Source organism: Leucoraja erinacea, chromosome 4 (assembly GCF_028641065.1).
Source record: "Leucoraja erinacea ecotype New England chromosome 4, Leri_hhj_1, whole genome shotgun sequence".
NCBI lineage: Eukaryota > Metazoa > Chordata > Chondrichthyes > Rajiformes > Rajidae > Leucoraja > Leucoraja erinaceus.
In genome coordinates, this window is record NC_073380.1 from 4,343,223 (window position 1) to 4,364,951 (window position 21,729).

General features: G+C 47.8%; 1 protein-coding gene across 1 annotated transcript in view; it reads right to left on the bottom strand.

Moving 5' to 3' along the window:
• The window catches only part of LOC129696002 (1-phosphatidylinositol 4,5-bisphosphate phosphodiesterase gamma-1-like), a 130,152-nt gene that overhangs the window by 10,756 nt on the left and 97,667 nt on the right, over positions 1 to 21,729 (bottom strand). Inside the window, exons 24-27 of the mRNA XM_055633422.1 lie at positions 20,927 to 21,023; positions 14,490 to 14,714; positions 8,535 to 8,683; positions 6,658 to 6,772 (exon numbers count right to left, since the gene is read on the bottom strand). Of these exons, the coding sequence (XP_055489397.1) occupies positions 6,658 to 6,772; positions 8,535 to 8,683; positions 14,490 to 14,714; positions 20,927 to 21,023 (586 nt within the window). The remainder of the gene's footprint in view (positions 1 to 6,657; positions 6,773 to 8,534; positions 8,684 to 14,489; positions 14,715 to 20,926; positions 21,024 to 21,729) is intronic.

The following is a 21,729-nucleotide window of genomic DNA, read 5'->3' on the forward strand; positions in this document are numbered from 1 at the left end:
ATTGTTTTTTGTTTTTGTTTGAGTTGAGATGAGTTTTAGTTTAGCTCAGTTGAGTTTAGAGATACAGCGCGGGAAACAGGCCCTTCGGCCCAACGAGTCCGTGCCGACCAGCGATGCTCGCACATTAACTAGGTATGTTGCAAAGCGTACCTGAAGCGTCGCTGAAAATCTGCCCCGGCCCGTGTGCTCGATGTTGGCGCTGTTTAGAGGGGGGTCGGTTTAAAACGCGATTTTCTCTAGGCTTCAAATCGAGTTTGTTCAGCCTAGTTAATTATTAACGAAAATTCGCTGGTAGGTTCCCTCACATGAGCTATTATTAGTTTTACGAGTTTTTCCTAAATGCTATAGTAGTTTAAAAATTAACCTCTAAACCCTGACGGCTCGCAACCAGCTGGGTCTATAGACCAGAAATCTGAAGGGTAGCAGTATATTTTTACATTAAAAAGGGCTTCTTAAGATCACTTTATACAAAGTTTAATATTGCGAGTAGCTAATTTTGGGCCCATTATATCCCGCAGTATTTTTCTGGGCATTTGGGGCACAAATCCAGCGCAATGTGAACGTTCTAAACCAGAGCGTTCACAGGATCCCACTAGAAAGCTGATTTAAATTGACTTTAATTTACAGCAATTGAACACTAAATTCCTTCCATTTGGCCTATAAATTAATGTAAATGAGATTTTAAAATCATGTTTTATTGTGAATTATTTGTGAATATTATTTGGACACTTAGGCTATTTAAAAATGTTAATCATTTATTAAGAAATGGATATATGTTTAGATCTAGTAATTGAAGTTTGAAATTAGCTACAAGTGGGTAACTAACTAATTATATGCTTTAATTTCAGGTCATCCGAGTAAGATCATTTTATATTTGTTTCAGAATGGTTCAATCTATGATAACTGAAAATTTCATTCAGTTCTCTCAATTTTTAAGAAGGTTATGGGCTTTTGACTGTCCACGATCACAGCTTTTTTGTTATGTCCATAGAAAATCAATAGGGAACAAGATGCTAATTTCCGAGTATGAAAATGGCCATAACATTTTAAATACTTGAGATATGAAAGTGAATTAGGTGCCAAATTAAACTTCTTTTTATGCTTTATCTGATGGGATAAATTACAGACTCGATTTTTTAAATCTCAAAATTTTGTAACATTGCTACATTAACACTACCCTACACACACTCGGGACAATGTTACAAACCTATACGTCTATGGAGTGTGGGAGGAAACCGAAGATCTCGTAGAAAACCCACGCAGGTCACGGGGAGAACGTATAGACTCCGTACAGACAGCACCCGTAGTTGGGATGGAACCTGGGTCTCTGGTGCTGTGAGGCAGCAACTCTACCACTGCGCCACCGTGCCGCCCCTATTTGAGTTGACTTGAGTTTAGTGACACAGCATGGAAAGAGTATCTCATAGTGCGCTTGGGCCGCTGATGTCTCGAACATCACGTAACCCGTACATCCCCTCTCTCTGTCCCTCCCCATGTTGGCCTTTATTACAAGTGGAGTTGAGTTTAGGAGCAAAGAGGTCCTTCTGCATTTGAACAGGGCCCTAGTGAGACCACACCTGGAGTATTGTGTGCAGTTTTGGTCCCCTAATTTGAGGAAGGACATTCTTGCTATTGAGGGAGTGCAGCGTAGGTTCACAAGGTTAATTCCTGGGATGGCGGGACTATCATATGCTGAGAGAATGGAGCCACTGGGCTTGTGAGATAAATGAAACTTTCACTACTTGTAATTAACTTAACTTTATTTAAGCTTTAAGCAACTTATTTCTGCAATACACAAACTCAGAAACGTCTGGCAAACATGGCTGATTCTGCAGGCTTTTCCCGCCCGAAATACTTTGCACATGCGCACACTCCCGAAATGTCCTGCGCATGCGCATTCCGGAAATGTCCCGCGCATGCGCACATTCTAGAAATGTCCTGCGCATGCGCACACACTAGAAGAGCTCCGTACATGCGCACATGCGCCCACTTCATTCTCCCCTCCTATTTATAAGTTGAGACGGTCAGGAGGTTTAATACGTCTTGATGACCGTCGCAGCACTGGAGCCTCAGGAGATACAGGTGTTTCAATAGCCGAGGGTAGATATATTGCTTGGTCATCAACTTCACTCATATTGTTATTTAGATTTTCAATTTTAGAATTTCTTGTAGAAGTTTCTATAGAGGATGCTGGAAGTGTTGGAGGAAATTCCCGATTAGTGTTATCAAGAAGCGACGGAGCTGACAGAGGAAGTTCTCGATTAGTGTTATCAAGAAGTGACGGAGCTGATGGAGAAGACGGACATGGTGCAAGGTCACGAAGTGAGACAGTTGACTGACGTCCATCCCGATACTTGATAGTTGCATAAGAAGGGTTGACATCAGTCAGTTCAACTTCATCAACAAAAGGTTCATTCTTATTTAATCGGACATACCGACGAAGCAACACAGGCCCAGGGCTCGTCAACCATGATGGCAGAGAAGTACCACTAGAAGAACGCCGTTTGAAGTTAAAGAACCGCTCGTGTGGAGTAGTATTGGTAGCAGTTGACAGTAGAGATCTGATGGAGTGTAATGCATCTGGTAGAACACATTCCCACTGCTGATCTGGTATATCATTCGACTTTAAAGCCAGTTTCACTGCTTTCCAAATGATTCCATTATACCTCTCAACCTGACCATTTCCAATAGGATGATATGGTGTTGTTTTACTTGTTGCAATTCCTCTCTTAGAAAGGTAGTCCTTTAAATCTTTTGACATGAATGAGGTGCCCCTATCAGAATGTATGTAACTTGGAAATCCACAGAATGAAAACAGTTGATCTAAACATTTGATAACCATAGCAGCTGAAATATTTGGACAAGGAAAGGCAAATGGAAACCTCGAATATTCGTCAACTAAGGTAAGTATATAAACATTTTGAGAGGAGGATGGTAAAGGCCCTTTGAAGTCAATACTCAAACGTTCCATAGGTTGAGTAGCTTTGATCAATCTTCCTTCTTCAGGACGGAAGAACCTTGGTTTTAATTCAGCACAGATTCTACATGAAGCACACGTCATCTTCACATCTTCTGTAGAGAAAGGTAAATTTTTGGAACGAACATAGTGTAACAAACGAGTGACTCCAGGATGACACAGCCCATTGTGAAGATCAGTGAGTGCAGAAGAATGAACAGAGGCACAAAATGCTCGAGTTAATGTGTCCGGAGCAACATTATCCTTACCAGGGCGGTACTCAATTGAATAACTATATGCAGATAATTCAATCCTCCATTCATGAATTTTACTATTTTTAATCTTCGTTCGTTTCCGATTATCCAGCATAAAAGCCACTGAACGCTGATCTGTTATCAAAGTGAAGTGCTGGCGAGCAAGGAAATGACTCCATTTCCTCACTGCTTCAATAATTGCTGTAGCTTCCTTTTCGACGGATGGGTAGTGCAATTCACTACCTTGGAGAGTACGAGACATGAAAGCCACTGGTCGTCCTCCTTGATTTAATGTAGCTGATACTGCTAAATCAGAGGCATCACATTCAACAACAAAGGGGAGATCCTCATCGATGGCGTGCAATGTCGCAGATTCCAATTGTTTCTTTAAAGAAGTAAAGGCACCAATTGCTGTAGAGTCAAGGGGGAAAGATTTCGCTCTAATCAAAGGTTGAATTTTGTCAGAAAAATTTGGTATCCATTTAGCATAATATGCAAACATCCCAAGAACCCTTCGTAGAGAGTTTAATGTTGCTGGAACAGGTATCTCTTGGAGTGGGCGGAGTCTTTCTGGATCAGGCTTGATTATATCATTTCCAACCCAATAACCAAGAATATTAATTGATGATACTGATGTTATTGACTTAGCCTCATTTAATGTTAGATTTTTAGAATGTCCAACATCTAAAAACCATTGTACATTTTCATCATATTCAGTTTGGTCTTTTCCTGCAATAGTTATATTATCAAGATAAGGGAAAGTATCTTTAAGGTTTTCCTGTTCAACAAGTTTGTCCATCTCTCTCTGAAAAACAGCCACGCCATTAGTTACCCCAAAAGGAACTCTGCAGTAGTGATATAATTTCCCATTTGCTTCAAACGCAGTGTATTTCTTCTCTGATTCCTTCAGAGGAATTTGATAGTAAGCACTTTTTAAGTCAAAAGTAGAGAATATCTTATACTTAGCTAATGTATTGATAATCTCTTCTATTCGAGGTAATGGATATGCATCAAGCTCCGTGAACTGGTTTATAGTTTGAGAGTAATCAATGCAGAGTCTCTTTCTATGTCTCTCCAAGGGGTCCTTAACCACGACAACTTGTGCCCTCCAAGGGGAAGAATCCCCTCTTGTAAAAGATTCTATAATCCCCTCTTGTAAAAGATTAGTTACTTCTGTGTTGATAAAGTTCCTATCATCTTTACTAAAATGTCTTGATTTTGTAGCAATTGGCTTGCACTTGGAGGATAAATTAGTGAATAATGAAGGACATTCAACAGATGCAGCAGAAAAACCACACAATACGGGTGGCTTTGACAATACAAGATCAGGCATAGTTCCTTCATACATTATTTGAAGTGATCTGTGCAGTTTCTGGAAATCCTGACCTAGAATTATATCGCTACACAAATTTTTCAAAATACCAAGACACACAGATTTATAGCTAGTTTTGTTCAGAATAAAGTCTACAATACAAGATCCTATAATTTGAGTATTGAGAGTTGTCAGAGCCATCGAGATTTCTCTATTTGAAGGAATTATAGTTAGATTTAGTCGGGACACAACTTGTTCACTTATAAAACTTTCTGAACTGCCAGAATCAAGTAATACATTAAGTGTATGGCCATTAATGGATACCGTTGTAGCTGCATGAGACAAGCTCTGAGGAAATGCAGCTGTAATTGCACATAAAGAAGGCGTGTATATGGCAGCAGTCACACTTTTAGTAGTTGCTTTGGACTTGCATACTCTAGAATAATGTCCCTTCTTGCCACAACTATTACAAGTTGCCTCTCGAGCAGGACATGTCTCTCTGTTATGAATATTACCCCCGCAAAAGTAACAGTTCCTTTTTGAATAATTATATGCTGCAGCAAGGGCACCTTTATCAGTAGAAATTGTTTCCGTTTGCTCCATATTAGTACGTGGGTGAAATTCTTTTGTAGTAGTTGCAGCAGAATACACATTAGATGAGCCATAAGCATCTGAATTTTTCTGAGCCAAGTCCAAAGAGTAAGCTTGATTGTAAGCTGACTGTAAATCCAAGGTTTTGTGTTCTAATAGTCTCTGTCGTATTAAAGGCGATGCCAAACCATTGATAAAAGACTCTCGAATAACTTCCTGTCGATATTGATCAGCCGTAACTGCTTTGAAGGCACAGTCTTTACTAAGTCTTTGAAGTTCTTGTAAAAATTCATCAAGTGACTCACCAGGTTTTTGTTTCCGAGTAGCAAGGAGGTGTCGAGAGAATATCACGTTGGGTGTCTTAACGAAGAGTTTGCTTAGTACATCAATAGCAGAATCATAAGTTGTACATTCCTCTATGTAATTATATACATCAGAAGAGACAAAGCATATTAATGTTTTGAGTTTGTCTGGTGCATCATTGCCGCACTCATCAAAGAAGTTATTTAGTATGCGAAGCCAGTGCTTCCAATTCTTTGCAGCAGCAGGTGAGTTGGGATCCAGATCCAAGCGTTGTGGTTTCAGTAGCTTCTCCATCCCAAGTCGGACTGTTTGACTTCTGAAGATAAGTTGCTTAAATTGTTGTGAGATAAATGAAACTTTCACTACGCATGCGCACACACTAGAAGAGCTGCGCACATGCGCCCACTTCATATACTCTGGAATTTAGAAGGATGAGAGGGAATCTTATTGAAACACATAAGATTATTTAGGGCTTGGACACACTAGAGGCAAGAAACATGTTCCCGATGTTTGGGGAGTCCAGAACCAGGGGCCACAGTTTAAGAATAAGGTGTAAGCCATTTAGAACAGAGACGAGGAAACACTTTTTCTCACAGAGAGTGGTGAGTCTGTGGAATTCTCTGCCTCAGAGGGTGGTGGAGGCCGGTTCTCTGGATGCTTTCAAGAGAGAGCTAAATAGGCTTGAAGTGAGCGCATGTGCGGAGCTCTTCTAGTGTGCGCGCATGCGCAGGACATTTCTAGAGTGTGCGCATGCGCGGGACATTTCGGGAGTGCGCATGCGCAGGATATTTCGGGAGTGTGCGCATGTGCAAAGTATTTTGGGCGGGAAAAGCCTGCAGAATCAGCCATGTTTGCCAGACGTTTCTGAGTTTGTGTATTGCAGAAATAAGTTGCTTAAAGCTTAAATAAAGTTAAGTTAATTACAAGTAGTGAAAGTTTCTTTATCTCACAACAAGGCTCTTAAAAATAGCGGAGATATGGGGAGAAGGCAGGAACGGGGTACTGATTGTAGATGATCAGCCATGATCACATTGAATGATGGTGCTGGCTCGAAGGGCCGAATGGCCTACTCCTTCACCTATTGTCTATTATCCATTGTCCCTCTGGGTGAAAAAGGTTTTTCTCATCTCAGTATGATGGGGGCGAGTGTGTCTCTGGGACAGGTGTGTCTCTGGGCTGGCTGTCTGTGAACCATGGTTCACATGTTTGCCGTGTGATCCGGGGGGGAGGGGGTGACTTACCCACCACCTCTGTCTTGTACTTGCTGTTGTCGTACTCCGCTCCGCAAACCTCCAGCTCCACAAACGGGCAGACGATGCTCCTTCCGTTCTTGGGCAGGTGCCGAGCACCCAGGATCTGTGGTTCAGGAGGCCGCAGTTAGTGAAGACCCAGCCCCACCATCGCCAGGAGTGAGATCCCTCCCCACCGGGATGGACAGGAGTTAGTGAGGTCCCTGGCCCATTGCCCCACCATCACCAGCGATGGAGACCAGTGGTAATCGGCTCATCGCGACCTCTGTTTCTCCATCTTCAAGTTACCCTTGCTTTCCCCCCTCTCTCTCCCTCCCTCCCCCACCCTAGTTCTCCAACTAGTTTCACTGTCCTTCTGATTAAATGTTACGGAATGTACGCCTCGATGTCACCTTCCCCACAGCGAACAACGATCTATTCTACATTCCCTTGACCATTGGCCCCATTGATCTGTCGTTTTCACACCTTACCCTTCCATATCTCTAGTCTCCCCCTCCCCTGACTCTCAGTCTGAAGAAGGGTCTCAACCTGAAACGTCACCCATTCCTTCTCTCCAGAGATGCTGCCTGACCTGCAAAAAAACATAGACAATAGGTGCAGGAGTAGGCCATTCGGCCTGTCGAGCCAGCACCGCCATTCAATGTGATCATGGCTGATCATCCACAGTCAGTACCCCGTTCCTGCCTTCTCCCCATATCCCTTGATTCCCTCAGCCCTAAGACCATGTCCTTTCCTCAGGTATTGGAGATGTTCTCTCTATGCTATTTCCTTACGAGATAAGTGTACATAGTCTGTTGTGCTGCTGCAAGTAAGAATGTCCTTGTTCTGTTTGGGGACGATGAAACATTCTGGACTCTTCTGGTGCTCTCTTTCTACTGACCATTCAAAGCTTGGCCTGATGCTGTTGGTTGTGTTTATAGTTGTGTCTTTGTGTGGGACATTGGGCAAGTGTGTGGGACATTGGGCAAGTGGGACATTGGGCATTGGGCGTGGGGGGCAGGTGAGTGGGACATTGGGCAGTGTGTTGGGCAGGTGTGTGGGACATTGGGCAAGTGTGTGGGCAAGTGTGTGGGACATTGGGCAGGTGCGTGGGGCAGGTGAGTGGGACATTGGGCAGGTGTTGGGCAGGTGTGTGGGACATTGGGCAAGTGTGTGGGCAAGTGTGTGGGACATTGGGCAGGTGCGTGGGGCAGGTGAGTGGGACATTGGGCAGGTGTTGGGGCAGGTGTGTGGGGCATTGGGGGGCAGTGTGTGGGCAAGTGTGTGGGACATTGGGCAGGTGCGTGGGGCAGGTGAGTGGGACATTGGGCAGGTGTGGGGCAGGTGTGTGGGACATTGGGCAAGTGTGTGGGCAAGTGTGTGTGGGACATTGGGCAGGTGCGTGGGGCAGGTGAGTGGGACATTGGGCAAGTGTGTGGGCAAGTGTGTGGGACATTGGGCAAGTGTGTGGGACATTGGGCAAGTGTGTGGGCAAGTGTGCAGGACATTGGGCATGTGTGTGGGACATTGGGCAGTTGCGTGGGGCAGGTGTGTGGGGCAGGTGAGTGGGACATTGGGCAGGTGTGTGGGGCAGGTGAGTGGGACATTGGGCAGGTGTGTGGGACATTGGGCAGGTGTGTGGGACATTGGGCAGGTGCGTGGGGCAGGTAAGTGGGGCAGGTGAGTGGGACATTGGGCAGGTGTGGGGCAGGTGAGTGGGGCAGGTGAGTGGGGCAGGTGAGTGGGAGTGGGACATTGGGCAGGTGCGTGGGGCAGGTGCGTGGGACAGGTGAGTGGGGCAGGTGAGTGGGGCAGGTGTGTGGGGCAGGTGAGTGGGGCAGGTGAGTGGGACATTGGGCAGGTGAGTGGTGGGAGAGGCAGACACTTACCTGTAGCTGGATGGTGATGGGCTCCACGCCTTTCAGGGTGTTCTTGTCGAAGGGGTCGAAGGTGTCCTCCTTCATGATGTCGGGGTGCAGCACGTAGCCACAACGGCCGTTCATGCTGAAGATCGCCTGGTTCAGTTGCATCGGCTTGTCTGTAGACGAACACCACACTCTCCTAAGCACCTTCATTCCAGTTTACTTTAGACTTGGGCGGCACGGTGGCGCAGCGGTAGAGTTGCTGCCTCACAGCGCCAGAGACCCGGGTACAATCCTGACTACAGGTGATGTCTGTACGTTCTCCCCGTTGGGGGCGGTCGTTTGTTGGTTAGTTACCACCAACGGAAGAATTCGATGTTCATACTGTTGAGTTGCAAGTGATCCAAGTGGCACACAAGGTGGAATAACCACCTCAGCGCTGACCCCCAGACTATCCTTGATCGGACTGTGCTGGCTTTACCTTGCACTAAACGCTATTCCATCATCATGTATCTGTACACTGTGGACGGATCGATTGTAATCACGTATTGTCTTCCCGCTGACTAGTTAGCACGCAACAAAAGCTTTTCACTGTACCTCGGTACACGGGACAATAAACTAGACTGACCGCTACATTGTTAACCACTACACTGACCACTGCACTGCTAATGCTGCCACAGCTGCTGTAATTATTGTCAGTGAGAGTGAGACAAAACACAAATTGGAGGAACAGCATCTCATATTTCACTCGGGCAGCTTACAGCCCAGTGGTATGAATATTGATTTCTCTCACATCAGGTAGCCCCAGCATTCCCTCTCTCTCTCTATCCCTCCCCCACACAAGTCACACCAGCTTCTCGTTATCACCTAACAAACAGCAACAACGGCCTGTTTCCTTTGTCATCGTTACCTTTTTTGCATATCTTTCATTCATTGTTCTTTATCTCTCCACATCACCATCTATATCTCTCGTTTCCCTTTCCCCTAACCAGTCTGAAGAAGGGTCATCACCCATTCCTTCTCTCCAGAGATGCTGCCTGTCCCACTGAGTTACTCCAGCATTTTGTGTCTACGTAATTATTGTATAGTCCAGCAGGGGGAGCAGTGGTCTAATATTGACACTGGAGAGAATGAATGCGCGACATAGCAACATAGACATAGACAATATGTGCAGGAGGAGGCCATTCAGCCCTTCGAGCCAGCACCGCCATTCATTGTGATCATGGCTGATCATCCCCAATCAATAACCCGTGCCTGCCTTCTCCCCATATCCCTTGATTCCATTAGCCCCTACAGCTCTATCTAACTCTCTCTTAAATCCATCCAGTGACTTGTCCTCCACTGCCCTCTGTGGCAGGGAATTCCACAAATTCACAACTCTCTGGGTGAAAAAGATTTTTCTCATCTCGGTCTTAAATGGCCTCCCCTTTATTCTAAGACTGTGTGGCCCCTGGTTCTGGACTCGCCCAACATTAGGAACATTTTTCCTGCATCTAGCTTGTCCAGTCCTTTTATAATTTTATATGTTTCTATAAGATCCACTCTCATCCTTCTAAACTCCAGTGAATACAAGCCTAGTCTTTTCAATCTTTCCTCATATGACAGTCCCGCCATCCCAGGGATCAATCTCGTGAACCTACGTTGCACTGCCTCAGTCACAAGGATGTCCTTCCTCAAATTAGGAGACCAAAACTGTACGCAATACTCCAGATGTGGTCTCACCAGAGCCCTGTACAGCTGCAGAAGAACCTCTTTACTCCTATACTGAAATCCTCTTGTTATGAAGGCCAACATTCCATTAGCTTTCTACACTGCCTGCTGTACCTGCACGCCAACTTTCAGTGACCGGTGTACAAGGACACCCAGGTCTCGCTGTACCTCCCCCTTACCTAACCTAACCCATTGAGATAATAATCTGCCCCCTTGTTTTTGCCGCCAAAGTGGATAACCTCACATTTATCTATATTATACTGCATCTGCCACGCATCTGCCCACTCACTCAACCTGTCCAGGTCACCCTGCAACCTCCTAACATCCTCTTCACAGTTCACACTGCCACCCAGCTTTGTGTCAACCGCAAACTTGCTAGTGTTGCTCCTAATTCCCTCTTTCAAATCATTAATATATATGGTAAACAGTTGCGGCCCCAACACCGAGCCTTGTGGCGTTTTGCGTCGAGACCCATCTTCAGACTGAAGAAGGGTCTCGAATGAAGGTGTTTAGGTGAGTGTGGTGATTGACCGGTGTGGGCAAGTTGGGCCGAAGGGCCTGTTTCCACGCTGTATCAATCTATGACTCTGGTAGTGTACATGGTATGTGTAAGATGACGTTTCGGGTCGAGACCCTTCTCCAGTCTGAAGAAAGGTTTCAACTCGAAACGTCACCCATTGCTTCTCTCCAGAGATGCTGCCTGTTTCGCTGAGTTACTCCAGTATGTTATGTCTACCTTTGATTTAAACCAGCATCTGCAGTTCTTTACTACACATACATACCATGTACACTACCAGAGTCACAGAGTGATACAGTATGGAAACAGGCCCTTCTGCCCAAATTACCCACACAGGCCAACATGTCCCATCTACACTAGTCCCACCTGCTAACACTTGGTCCATATCTCTCCAAACCTGCCCTATCCATGTACCTATCTAACTGTTTCTTACACAATGGAATAGTCCCTGCCTCAACTACCTCCTCTGGCAGCTTGTTCCATACACCCACCACCCTTTGTGTGAATAAGTTACCCCTCAAGTTCCTATTAAATCTTTTCCCCTTCACCTTGAACCTATGTCCTCTGATCCTCGATTCCCCTAATCTGGGCAAGAGACTCTGTGGATCTACCCGATCTATTCCTCTCATGATTTTGTACACCTCTATCAGAACTCCCCTCATCCTCCTGCACTCCATGGAATAGAGACCCAGCCTACTCAATCTCTCCCTGTAGCTCACACCCTCTAGTCCTGGCAACATCCTCGTAATCTCTGAAACCTTTCCAGCTTGACAATATCCTTCCTATAACATGGTGCCCAGAACTGAACACAATACTCTAAATGTGGCCGCACCAACGTCTTATCCAACTGCAACATGACCTCCCAACCTCTACTCAATACTGTGGCTGTGCCCGAGGGTGGTGTGCAGGTGCCCATCACCCACACTGACCAGTGCCCTCACCCACACTGACCAGTGCCCTCACCCACACTGACCGATGCCCTCACCCACACTGACCGGTGCCCTCACCCACACTGACCAGTGCCCTCACCCACACTGACCAGTGCCCTCACCCACACTGACCAGTGCCCCCACACTGACCACCCACACTGACCAGTGCCCTCACCCACACTGACCAGTGCCTGTACCCACACTGACCAGTGCCCTCACCCACACTGACCGGTGCCCTCACCCACACTGACCAGTGCCCGCACCCACACTGACCAGTGCCCTCACCCACACTGACCAGTGCCTGCACCCACACTGACCGGTGCCCTCACCCACACTGACCAGTGCCTGTCACCCACACTGACCAGTGCCCTCACCCACACTGACCAGTGCCCTCACCCACACTGACCAGTGCCCCCACCCACACTGACCAGTGCCAGTGTACCCACACTGACCAGTGCCTGTACCCACACTGACCAGTGCCCTCACCCACACTGACCTGTGCCCGTACCCACACTGACCAGTGCCCTCACCCACACTGACCAGTGCCCGTACCCACACTGACCGATGCCCTCACCCACACTGACCAGTGCCCTCACCCACACTGACCAGTGCCCTCACCCACACTGACCAGTGCCCTCACCCACACTGACCAGTGCCCTCACCCACACTGACCAGTGCCTGTACCCACACTGACCAGTGCCCTCACCCACACTGACCAGTGCCCTCACCCACACTGACCAGTGCCCTCACCCACACTGACCAGTGCCCTCACCCACACTGACCAGTGCCCTCACCCACACTGACCAGTGCCCTCACCCACACTGACCAGTGCCCATACACCCACACTGACCAGTGCCCTCACCCACACTGACCAGTGCCCTCACCCACACTGACCAGTGCCCTCACCCACACTGACCAGTGCCCATACACCCCACACTGACCGGTGCCCTCACCCACACTGACCAGTGCCCTCACCCACACTGACCGGTGCCCTCACCCACACTGACCAGTGCCCTCACCCACACTGACCGGTGCCTGTACCCACACTGACCAGTGCCCTCACCCACACTGACCGGTGCCTGTACCCACACTGACCAGTGCCCTCACCCACACTGACCAGTGCCCGCACCCACACTGACCAGTGCCCTCACCCACACTGACCAGTGCCCTCACCCACACTGACCAGTGCCCTCACCCACACTGACCAGTGCCCTCACCCACACTGACCAGTGCCCTCACCCACACTGACCAGTGCCCTCACCCACACTGACCAGTGCCCTCACCCACACTGACCGGTGCCCTCACCCACACTGACCGGTGCCCTCACCCACACTGACCGGTGCCCTCACCCACACTGACCGATGCCCTCACCCACACTGACCAGTGCCTGCACCCACACTGACCAGTGCCCTCACCCACACTGACCAGTGCCCTCACCCACACTGACCAGTGCCCTCACCCACACTGACCAGTGCCCTCACCCACACTGACCAGTGCCCTCACCCACACTGACCAGTGCCCTCACCCACACTGACCGGTGCCCTCACCCACACTGACCGGTGCCTGTACCCACACTGACCGGTGCCCTCACCCACACTGACCGGTGCCCTCACCCACACTGACCAGTGCCCTCACCCACACTGACCAGTGCCCTCACCCACACTGACCGGTGCCCGTACCCACACTGACCAGTGCCCGTACCCACACTGACCAGTGCCCTCACCCACACTGACCAGTGCCCTCACCCACACTGACCAGTGCCCTCACCCACACTGACCAGGTGCCCTCACCCACACTGACCGGTGCCCATACCCACACTGACCAGTGCCCTCACACACACTGACCAGTGCCCTCACCCACACTGACCGGTGCCCATACCCACACTGACCAGTGCCCTCACCCACACTGACCGGTGCCCACCCACACACTGACCGTGCCCCACACTGACCAGTGCCCTCACCCACACTGACCAGTGCCTGTACCCACACTGACCAGTGCCCTCACCCACACTGACCGGTGCCCTCACCCACACTGACCGGTGCCCTCACCCACACTGACCAGTGCCTGTACCCACACACTGACCTGTTCCCTCACCCACACTGACCGGTGCCCATACCCACACTGACCAGTGCCTGTACCCACACTGACCAGTGCCCTCACCCACACTGACCAGTGCCCTCACCCACACTGACCAGTGCCCTCACCCACACTGACCAGTGCCCTCACACTGACCAGTGCCCTCACCCACACTGACCGGTGCCCTCACCCACACTGACCAGTGCCTTCACCCACACTGACCGGTGCCCGCACCCACACTGACCAGTGCCCTCACCCACATTGACCAGTGCCCTCACCCACATTGACCAGTGCCTGTACCCACACTGACCAGTGCCCTCACCCACATTGACCAGTGCCCTCACCCACACTGACCAGTGCCCATACCCACACTGACCAGTGCCCTCACCCACACTGACCAGTGCCCTCACCCACACTGACCGGTGCCCTCACCCACACTGACCAGTGCCCTCACCCACACTGACCAGTGCCCTCACCCACACTGACCGGTGCCCTCACCCCCTCACCCACACTGACCAGTGCCCTCACCCACACTGACCAGTGCCCTCACCCACACTGACCAGTGCCCTCACCCACACTGACCAGTGCCCTCACCCACACTGACCAGTGCCCTCACCCACACTGACCAGTGCCCGTACCCACACTGACCAGTGCCCTCACCCACACTGACCAGTGCCCTCACCCACACTGACCGGTGCCCTCACCCACACTGACCAGTGTCCATACCCACACTGACCGATGCCACCCTACCTGGCGTCTGGAAGTTGAGGGCCACCAGCTGACTGCCACACAGCCACATGGGCAGTGGGTCGTAGTTGGAGGAGTCGAGCCGCTGCCCGCGCGGGTAAACCCGACTCAGCTGCCGGTGGTTGTACTGCAGGAACCTCTTGCCTTTGCCCTTGTTGGCGTATTTCTCAGCCTTGGTCTCCGGGAACGATGACATGTCCCGGTAACACGCCTTGTCCGTGCCGATCTCTGCAGGAAACACAACACCTGGTCAATGGGTGATTGAAAGTACGCACACACGCATTACACACGCGCGCACACGCACACACACGCATTACACATGCGCGCACACGCATGCACAAACGCATTACACGCACAGGCACACACACACGCAGTACCAAGAAACTTAGACAATAGGTGCAGGAGTAGATCATTCGGCCTATTGAGCCAGCACCGCCATTCAATATGGTCATGGCTGATCATCCACAATCAGTACCCCGTTCCTGCTTTCTCCCCATATCCCCTGATTCCTTTAACCCTAAGAGCTAAACCTAACTCTTTCTTGAAAACATCCAGTGAATTGGCCTCCACTGCCTTCTGTGGCAGAGAATTCCACAGACTCACAACTCTCTGGGTGAAAATGTTTCTCCTCATCTCAGTCCTAAATATCCGACCCCTTATTGTTAAACTATGTAAAATTCCCTGGATTCTGGTGTCTGCTCCAAATATATGTCTTTCCTTTGGTTTAGACCAGCATCTGCACTTCCTACAAGATATATCGTTCCTGCTCTCGGTGAAACCCAAACTAATTCTTTAATGGTTTCTGATGTATCCCACACATGTCCAGTCAAAGGCATTTATACTTTATCCTTGTTGGGTGTTCAGTACATTAGGATTTCTTCATTTCTCTCCATCATCTTCCTTTCCTCGATCTGTTTCAAAGAGGAAGAGACAGCCATCACCTCTAGAGAGCTCGGAAAAATGCTGAAAAGCAGGACCTCCAGGGTTGTTATCTCCGGTTTGCTTCCAGTTCCTCGTGCTAGCGAAAGCAGGAACAGGGAGATACAGGACCTTAATGTGTGGCTGAGGAACTGGTGCACGGGGCAGGGATTTAGATTCTTAGATCACTGGGATCTGTTTTGGAGTAAGGGGGAACTGTACAAAAGGGAAGGATTGCATCTTAACAGGTGGGGGACCAGCATTCTGGCAGGCAGGTTTGCCACTGCTACATGGGTGATTTTAAACTGAACAAGGTGGATGGAATGTCAAATGGGATAGTCGAGGATGGAATTAAAGGGAAAGGGTTTCTTAAATATGTGAGCGGAGAGACAGAGGGGTGTAAAATGAGGGTAGAAGCAATAGGTAATAAGGTAAAATGTGGCAGGCAGACAAATCCAGGACAAAAATCAAAAAGGGCCACTTTTCAACATAATTGTATAAGTGGTAAGAGTGTTGTAAAAACAAGCCTGAAGGCTTTGTGTCTCAACACCAAGGAGTATAAGGTGGATGAGTTGAATGTGCAGATAGCTATTAATGACTATGATATAGTTGGGATCACGGAGACATGGCCCCAGGGTGACCAAGGCTGTGAGCTGAACATCCAGGGATATTCAATATTCAGGAGGGATAGACAGAAAGGAAAAGGAGGCGGGGTAGCGTTGCTGGTTAGAGAGGAGATTAACGCAATAGAAAGGAAGGACATTAGCTTGGAGGATGTGGAATCGATATGGGTAGAGCTGCAAAACACTAAGGGGCAAAAAACACTAGTGGGAGTTGTGTACAGGCCACCTAACAGTAGTAGTGGAGTTGGGGATGGCATCAAATAGGAAATTAGAAATGCGTGCAAAAAAGGTAAAACAGTTATAATGGGTGAACTACAACAATTGTTCATCCCAGTTTGGCAAAATAATAAATCGGGGAAGGTAGTGCATCCGTGGATAACAAGGGAAATCAGGGATAGTATCAATACAAAAGATGAAGCATACAAATTAGCCAGAAAAAAGCAGCCTACCAGAGGACTGGGAGAAATTCAGAGTGGAGCAGAGGAGGACAAATGGCTTAATTAGGAAAGGGAAAATAGATTATGAAAGAAAACTGGCAGGGAACATAAAAACTGACTGCAAAAATTTTTATCGATATGTGAAGAGAAAAAGATTAGTTAAAACAAATGTAGGTCCCTTGCAGTCAGAAACAGGTGAATTGATCATGGGGAACACGGACATGGCAGACCAATTGAATAACTACTTTGGTTCTGTCTTCACTAAGGAAGACATAAATAATCTGCCGGAAATAGCAAGGGACCGGGGGTCAAATGAGATGGAGGAACTGAGTGAAATCCAGGTTAGCCGGGAAATGATGTTAGGTAAATTGAATGGATTAAAGACCGATAAATCCCCAGGGCCAGATAGGCTCCACCCCAGAGTACTTAAGGAAGTAGCCCCAGAAATAGTGGATGCATTAGTGATAATTTTTCAAAACTCTTTAGATTCTGGAGTAGTTCCTGAGGATTGGAGGGTAGCTAATGTAACCCCAATTTTTAAAAAGGGAGGGAGAGAGAAAACGGGGAATTACAGACCAGTTAGTCTAACGTCGGTAGTGGGGAAACTGCTAGAGTCAGTTATTAAAGATGGGATAGCAGTACATTTGGAAAGTGGTGAAATCATTGGACAAAGTCAGCATGGATTTACGAAAGGTAAATCATGTCTGACAAATCTTATAGAATTTTTCAAGGATGTAACTAGTAGCGTGGATAGGGGAGAACCAGTGGATGTTGTGTATCTGGACTTTCAGAAGGCTTTCGACAAGGTTCCACAAAAGAGATTAGTATACAAACTTAAAGCACGCGGTATTGGGGGTTCAGTATTGATGTGGATAGAGAACTGGCTGGCAGACAGGAAGCAAATAGTAGGAGTAAACGGGTCCTTTTCAGAATGGCAGGCAATGACTAGTGGGGTACAGCAAGGCTCAGTGCTGGGACCCCAGCTATTTACACTATATATTAATGATTTGGACGAGGGAATTGAATGCAACATCTCCAAATTTGTGGATGACACGAAGCTGGGGGGCAGTGTTAGCTGTGAGGAGGATGCTAGGTGACTTGGATAGGCTAGGTGAGTGGGCAAATACATGGCAGATGCAGTATAATGTGGATAAATGTGAGGTTATCCATTTTGGTGGCAAAAACAGGAAAGTAGACTATTATCTGAATGGTGACCGATTAGGAAAAGGGGAGATGCAACGAGACCTGGGTGTCATGGTACACCAGTCATTGAAAGTAGGCATGCAGGTGCAGCAGGCAGTGAAGAAAGCGAATGGTATGTTAGCATTCATAGCAAAATAATTTGAGTATAGGAGCAGGGAGGTTCTACTGCAGTTGTATAGGGTCTTGGTGAGACCACACCTGGAGTATTGCGTACAGTTTTGGTCTCCTAATCTGAGGAAAGACATTCTTGCCGTAGAGGGAGTACAGTGAAGGTTCACCAGACTGATTCCTGGGATGTCAGGACTTTCATATGAAGAAAGACTGGATAGACTCGGCTTGTACTCGCTAGAATTTAGCGGATTGAGGGGGGATCTTATAGAAACTTACAAAATTCTTAAGGTGTTGGACAGGCTAGATGCAGGTAGATTGTTCCCGATGTTGGGGAAGTCCAGGACAAGGGGTCACAGTTTAAGGATAAGGGGGAAATCTTTGAGGACCGAGATGAGAAAAACATTTTTCACACAGAGAGTGGCGAATCTGTGGAATTCTCTGCCACAGAAGGTAGTTGAGGCCACAGTTCATTGGCTATATTTAAGAGGGAGTTAGATGTGGCCCTTGTAGCTAAAGGGATCAGGGGGTATGGAGAGAAGGCAGGTACAGGATACTGATTGGGGATGATCAGCCATGATCAACCTGTTAGTTTGACTTCAGTTGTGGGCAAATTAATGGAAAAGATACTTAGAGATAATATATATAAGCATCTGGATAAACAGGGTCTGATTAGGAACAGTCAACATGGATTTGTGCCTGGAAGGTCATGTTTGACTAATCTTCTTGAAATTTTTGAAGAGGTTACTAGGGAAATTGACGAGGGTAAAGCAGTGGACCTTTGACAAGGTTCCTCATGGGAGGTTGGTTAAGAAGGTTAAACTGTTGGGTATAAATGCAGGAATAGCAAGATGGATTCAACAGTGGCTGAATGGTAGAAGCCAGAGGGTAATGGTGGATGGCTGTTTGTTGGATTGGTGGCAGGTGACTAGTGGGGTGCCTCGGGGATCTGTGTTGGGTCCTTTGTTGTTTGTCATGTACATCAATGATCTGGATGAAGGGGTGGTAAATTGGATTAGTAAGTATGCAGATGATACCAAGATAGGGGGTGTTGTGGATAATGAAGTGGATTTCCAAAGTCTACAGAGTGATTTAGGCCATTTAGAAAAATGGGCTGAAAGATGGCAGATGGAGTTTAATGCTGATAAATGTGAGGTGCTACACCTTGGCAGGACAAATCAAAATAGGACGTACATGGTAAATGGTAGGGAATTGAAGAATACAGTTGAACAGAGGGATCTGGGAATAACCGTGCATAGTTCCTTGAAGGTGGAATCTCATATAGATAGGGTGGTAAAGAAAGCTTTTGGTATGCTAGCCTTTATAAATCAGAGCATTGAGTATAGAAGCTGGGATGTAATGTTAAAATTGTACAAGGCATTGGTGAGACCAAATCTGGAGTATGGTGCACAATTTTGGTCGCTCAATTATAGGAAGGATGTCAACAAAATAGAGAGAGTACAGAGGAGATTTACTAGAATGTTGCCTGGGTTTCAACAACTAAGTTACAGAGATAGGTTGAATAAGTTAGGTCTTTATTCTCTGGAGCGCAGAAGATTAAGGGGGGACTTGATAGAGGTCTTTAAAATGATGAGAGGGATAGACAGAGTTGATGTGGACAAGCTTTTTCCCTTTGAGAGTAGGGAAGATTCAAACAAGAGGACATGACTTCAGAATTAAGGGACAGAAGTTTAGGGGTAACATGAGGGGGAACTTCTTTATTCAGAGAGTGGTAGCTGTGTGGAATGAGCTTCCAGTGGAAGTGGTGGAGGCAGGTTCGTTGGTATCATTTAAAAATAAATTGGATAGGCATATGGATGAGAAGGGAATGGAGGGTTATGGTATGAGTGCAGGCAGGTGGGACTAAGGGAAAAAAGTTGTTCGGCACGGACTAGAAGGGCCTGTTTCCGTGCTGTAATTGTTATATGGTTATCATATTGAATGGCGGTGCAGGCTTGAAGGGCCGAATGGCCTACTCCTGCACCTATTGTCTATGTTTCTACCTCCGCTGCGGGAGGTCTAGCCGGTTCCTGGATTCTGGAGAGGAGGACTGTGATAGAGACCCTTGATGTGCTGTCGCAGATGGAGAAACCTCTTCCACAACAGACACTACCTCAATGAGAAAAGTAACCCAACCAATACCAGGCTTAAACACAGAGTGCTGGAGTAACTCAGTGGGTCAGGCAACATCTGTGGAGAACATGGATAGGTGACATCAGCGGGTGGCAGCATCTCTGGAGCGAAGGAATGGGTGACATTTCAGGTCGTGACCTTTCTTCAGATGCTGCCTGTCCCGCTGTGTTACTCCAGCGTTTTGTGTCCATATTCGGTTTAAACCAGCATCTGCTGCTCTTTCTTACACAATACCTGGCTTATTCTGGATGGAGGGGCTGCAGAACATCCAGATCGTGGACTCCACTTTGGACATTTGCTTTTTGCAAATGGCCGCAAAATATGGTGCCTCTTGCAAAGGTTTCCACGTTACCTCGGTACACGTGACCATATACTAAAATGTAACCAAAACTGTAACTGTAAAGGTCATAAGTGATAGGAGCGGAATTGGGCCATTCGGACCATCAAGTCTACTCCGCCATTCAATCATGGCTGATCTATCTCTCTCTCCTAACCCCATTCTCCTGCCTTCTCCCCATAACCCCTGACACCTGCACTAATCAAGAATCTATCTATCTCTGCCTTAAAAATATCCACTGACTTGTGGCCTCCACAGACTTCTGTGGCAAAGAATTCCACAGATACACCACCCTCTGACTAAATAAATTCCTCCTCTTCTCCTTCCTAAAGGAATGTCCTTTAATTCTGAGGCTGTGCCCTCTGGTCCTAGACTCTCCCAGTAGTGGAAACATCCACTCCACATCCACTCTACCCAGTGCATGTGTGAGCGATGCAATAGAAACATAGACAATAGGTGCAGGAGTAGGCCATTCGGCCCTTCAAGCCTGCACCGCCATTCAATATGATCATGGCTGATCATCCCCAATCAGTATCCTGTACCTGCCTTCTCTCCATACCCCCTGATCCCTTTAGCTACAAGGTGCACACTTGGCAATAGAGGACCAGTAAACTGTGATAAGATAAGTCAAGGTATTGGAGTGTTTGCGTTGGAATGGCGGAAAATACGGGTAAGACTTACTCTCTTCATCGAAGGGCACGGGACGGCAATAAACCACAAGCTCCGACAGCTCCAGTGCAATCTTCTTCCGTCTCTCCATGATCTTCCCTTCCTGCATCTGTTTTAAATCGCAAACATCAACCATTCAGTTCAGTTGATTGTCACGTGTACCGAGGTACAGTGAACAGCTTTTGTTGCGTGCTAACCAGTCAGTGGAAAGACAATACATGATTACAATCGACCCGTCCACAGTGTACAGATACATGGTAAGGGAATAACGTTTAATGCAAGGTAAAGCCAGCAAAGTGTGATCAAGGATAGTCCGAGGGTCACCAATGAGGTAGATAGTAGTTCAGGACCGCTCTCTGGTTGTGGTAGGATGGTTCAGTTGCCTGATAACAGCTGGGAAGAAACTGTCCCTGAATCTGGAGGTGTGTGTTTTCACACTTCTGTACCTTTTGCCCGATGGGAGAGGGGAGAAGAGGGAGTGGCCGGGATGAGACTGGTCCTTGATTATGCTGCTGGCCTTGCCGAGGCAGCGTGAGGTTCTATAAAATACACTATAGTCCACTCTGGTTTGGCTCAGCCACCAAGCACGACATCCGGAGGCTGCAGCGAATCGTCCGATCAGCAGAGAAGGTTATTGGCTGCAACCTTCCCTCCATTGATGAACTGTACACTACAAGGGCCAGGAAGTGAGCGGGCAAGATCATCTCTGACCCCCTCTCACTCTGGCCACAAACTCTTTGAATCACTTCCCTCTGGAAGGGGACTCCGGACTGTCAAAGCTGCCACAGCCAGACATAAACACATTTTTTATCCAC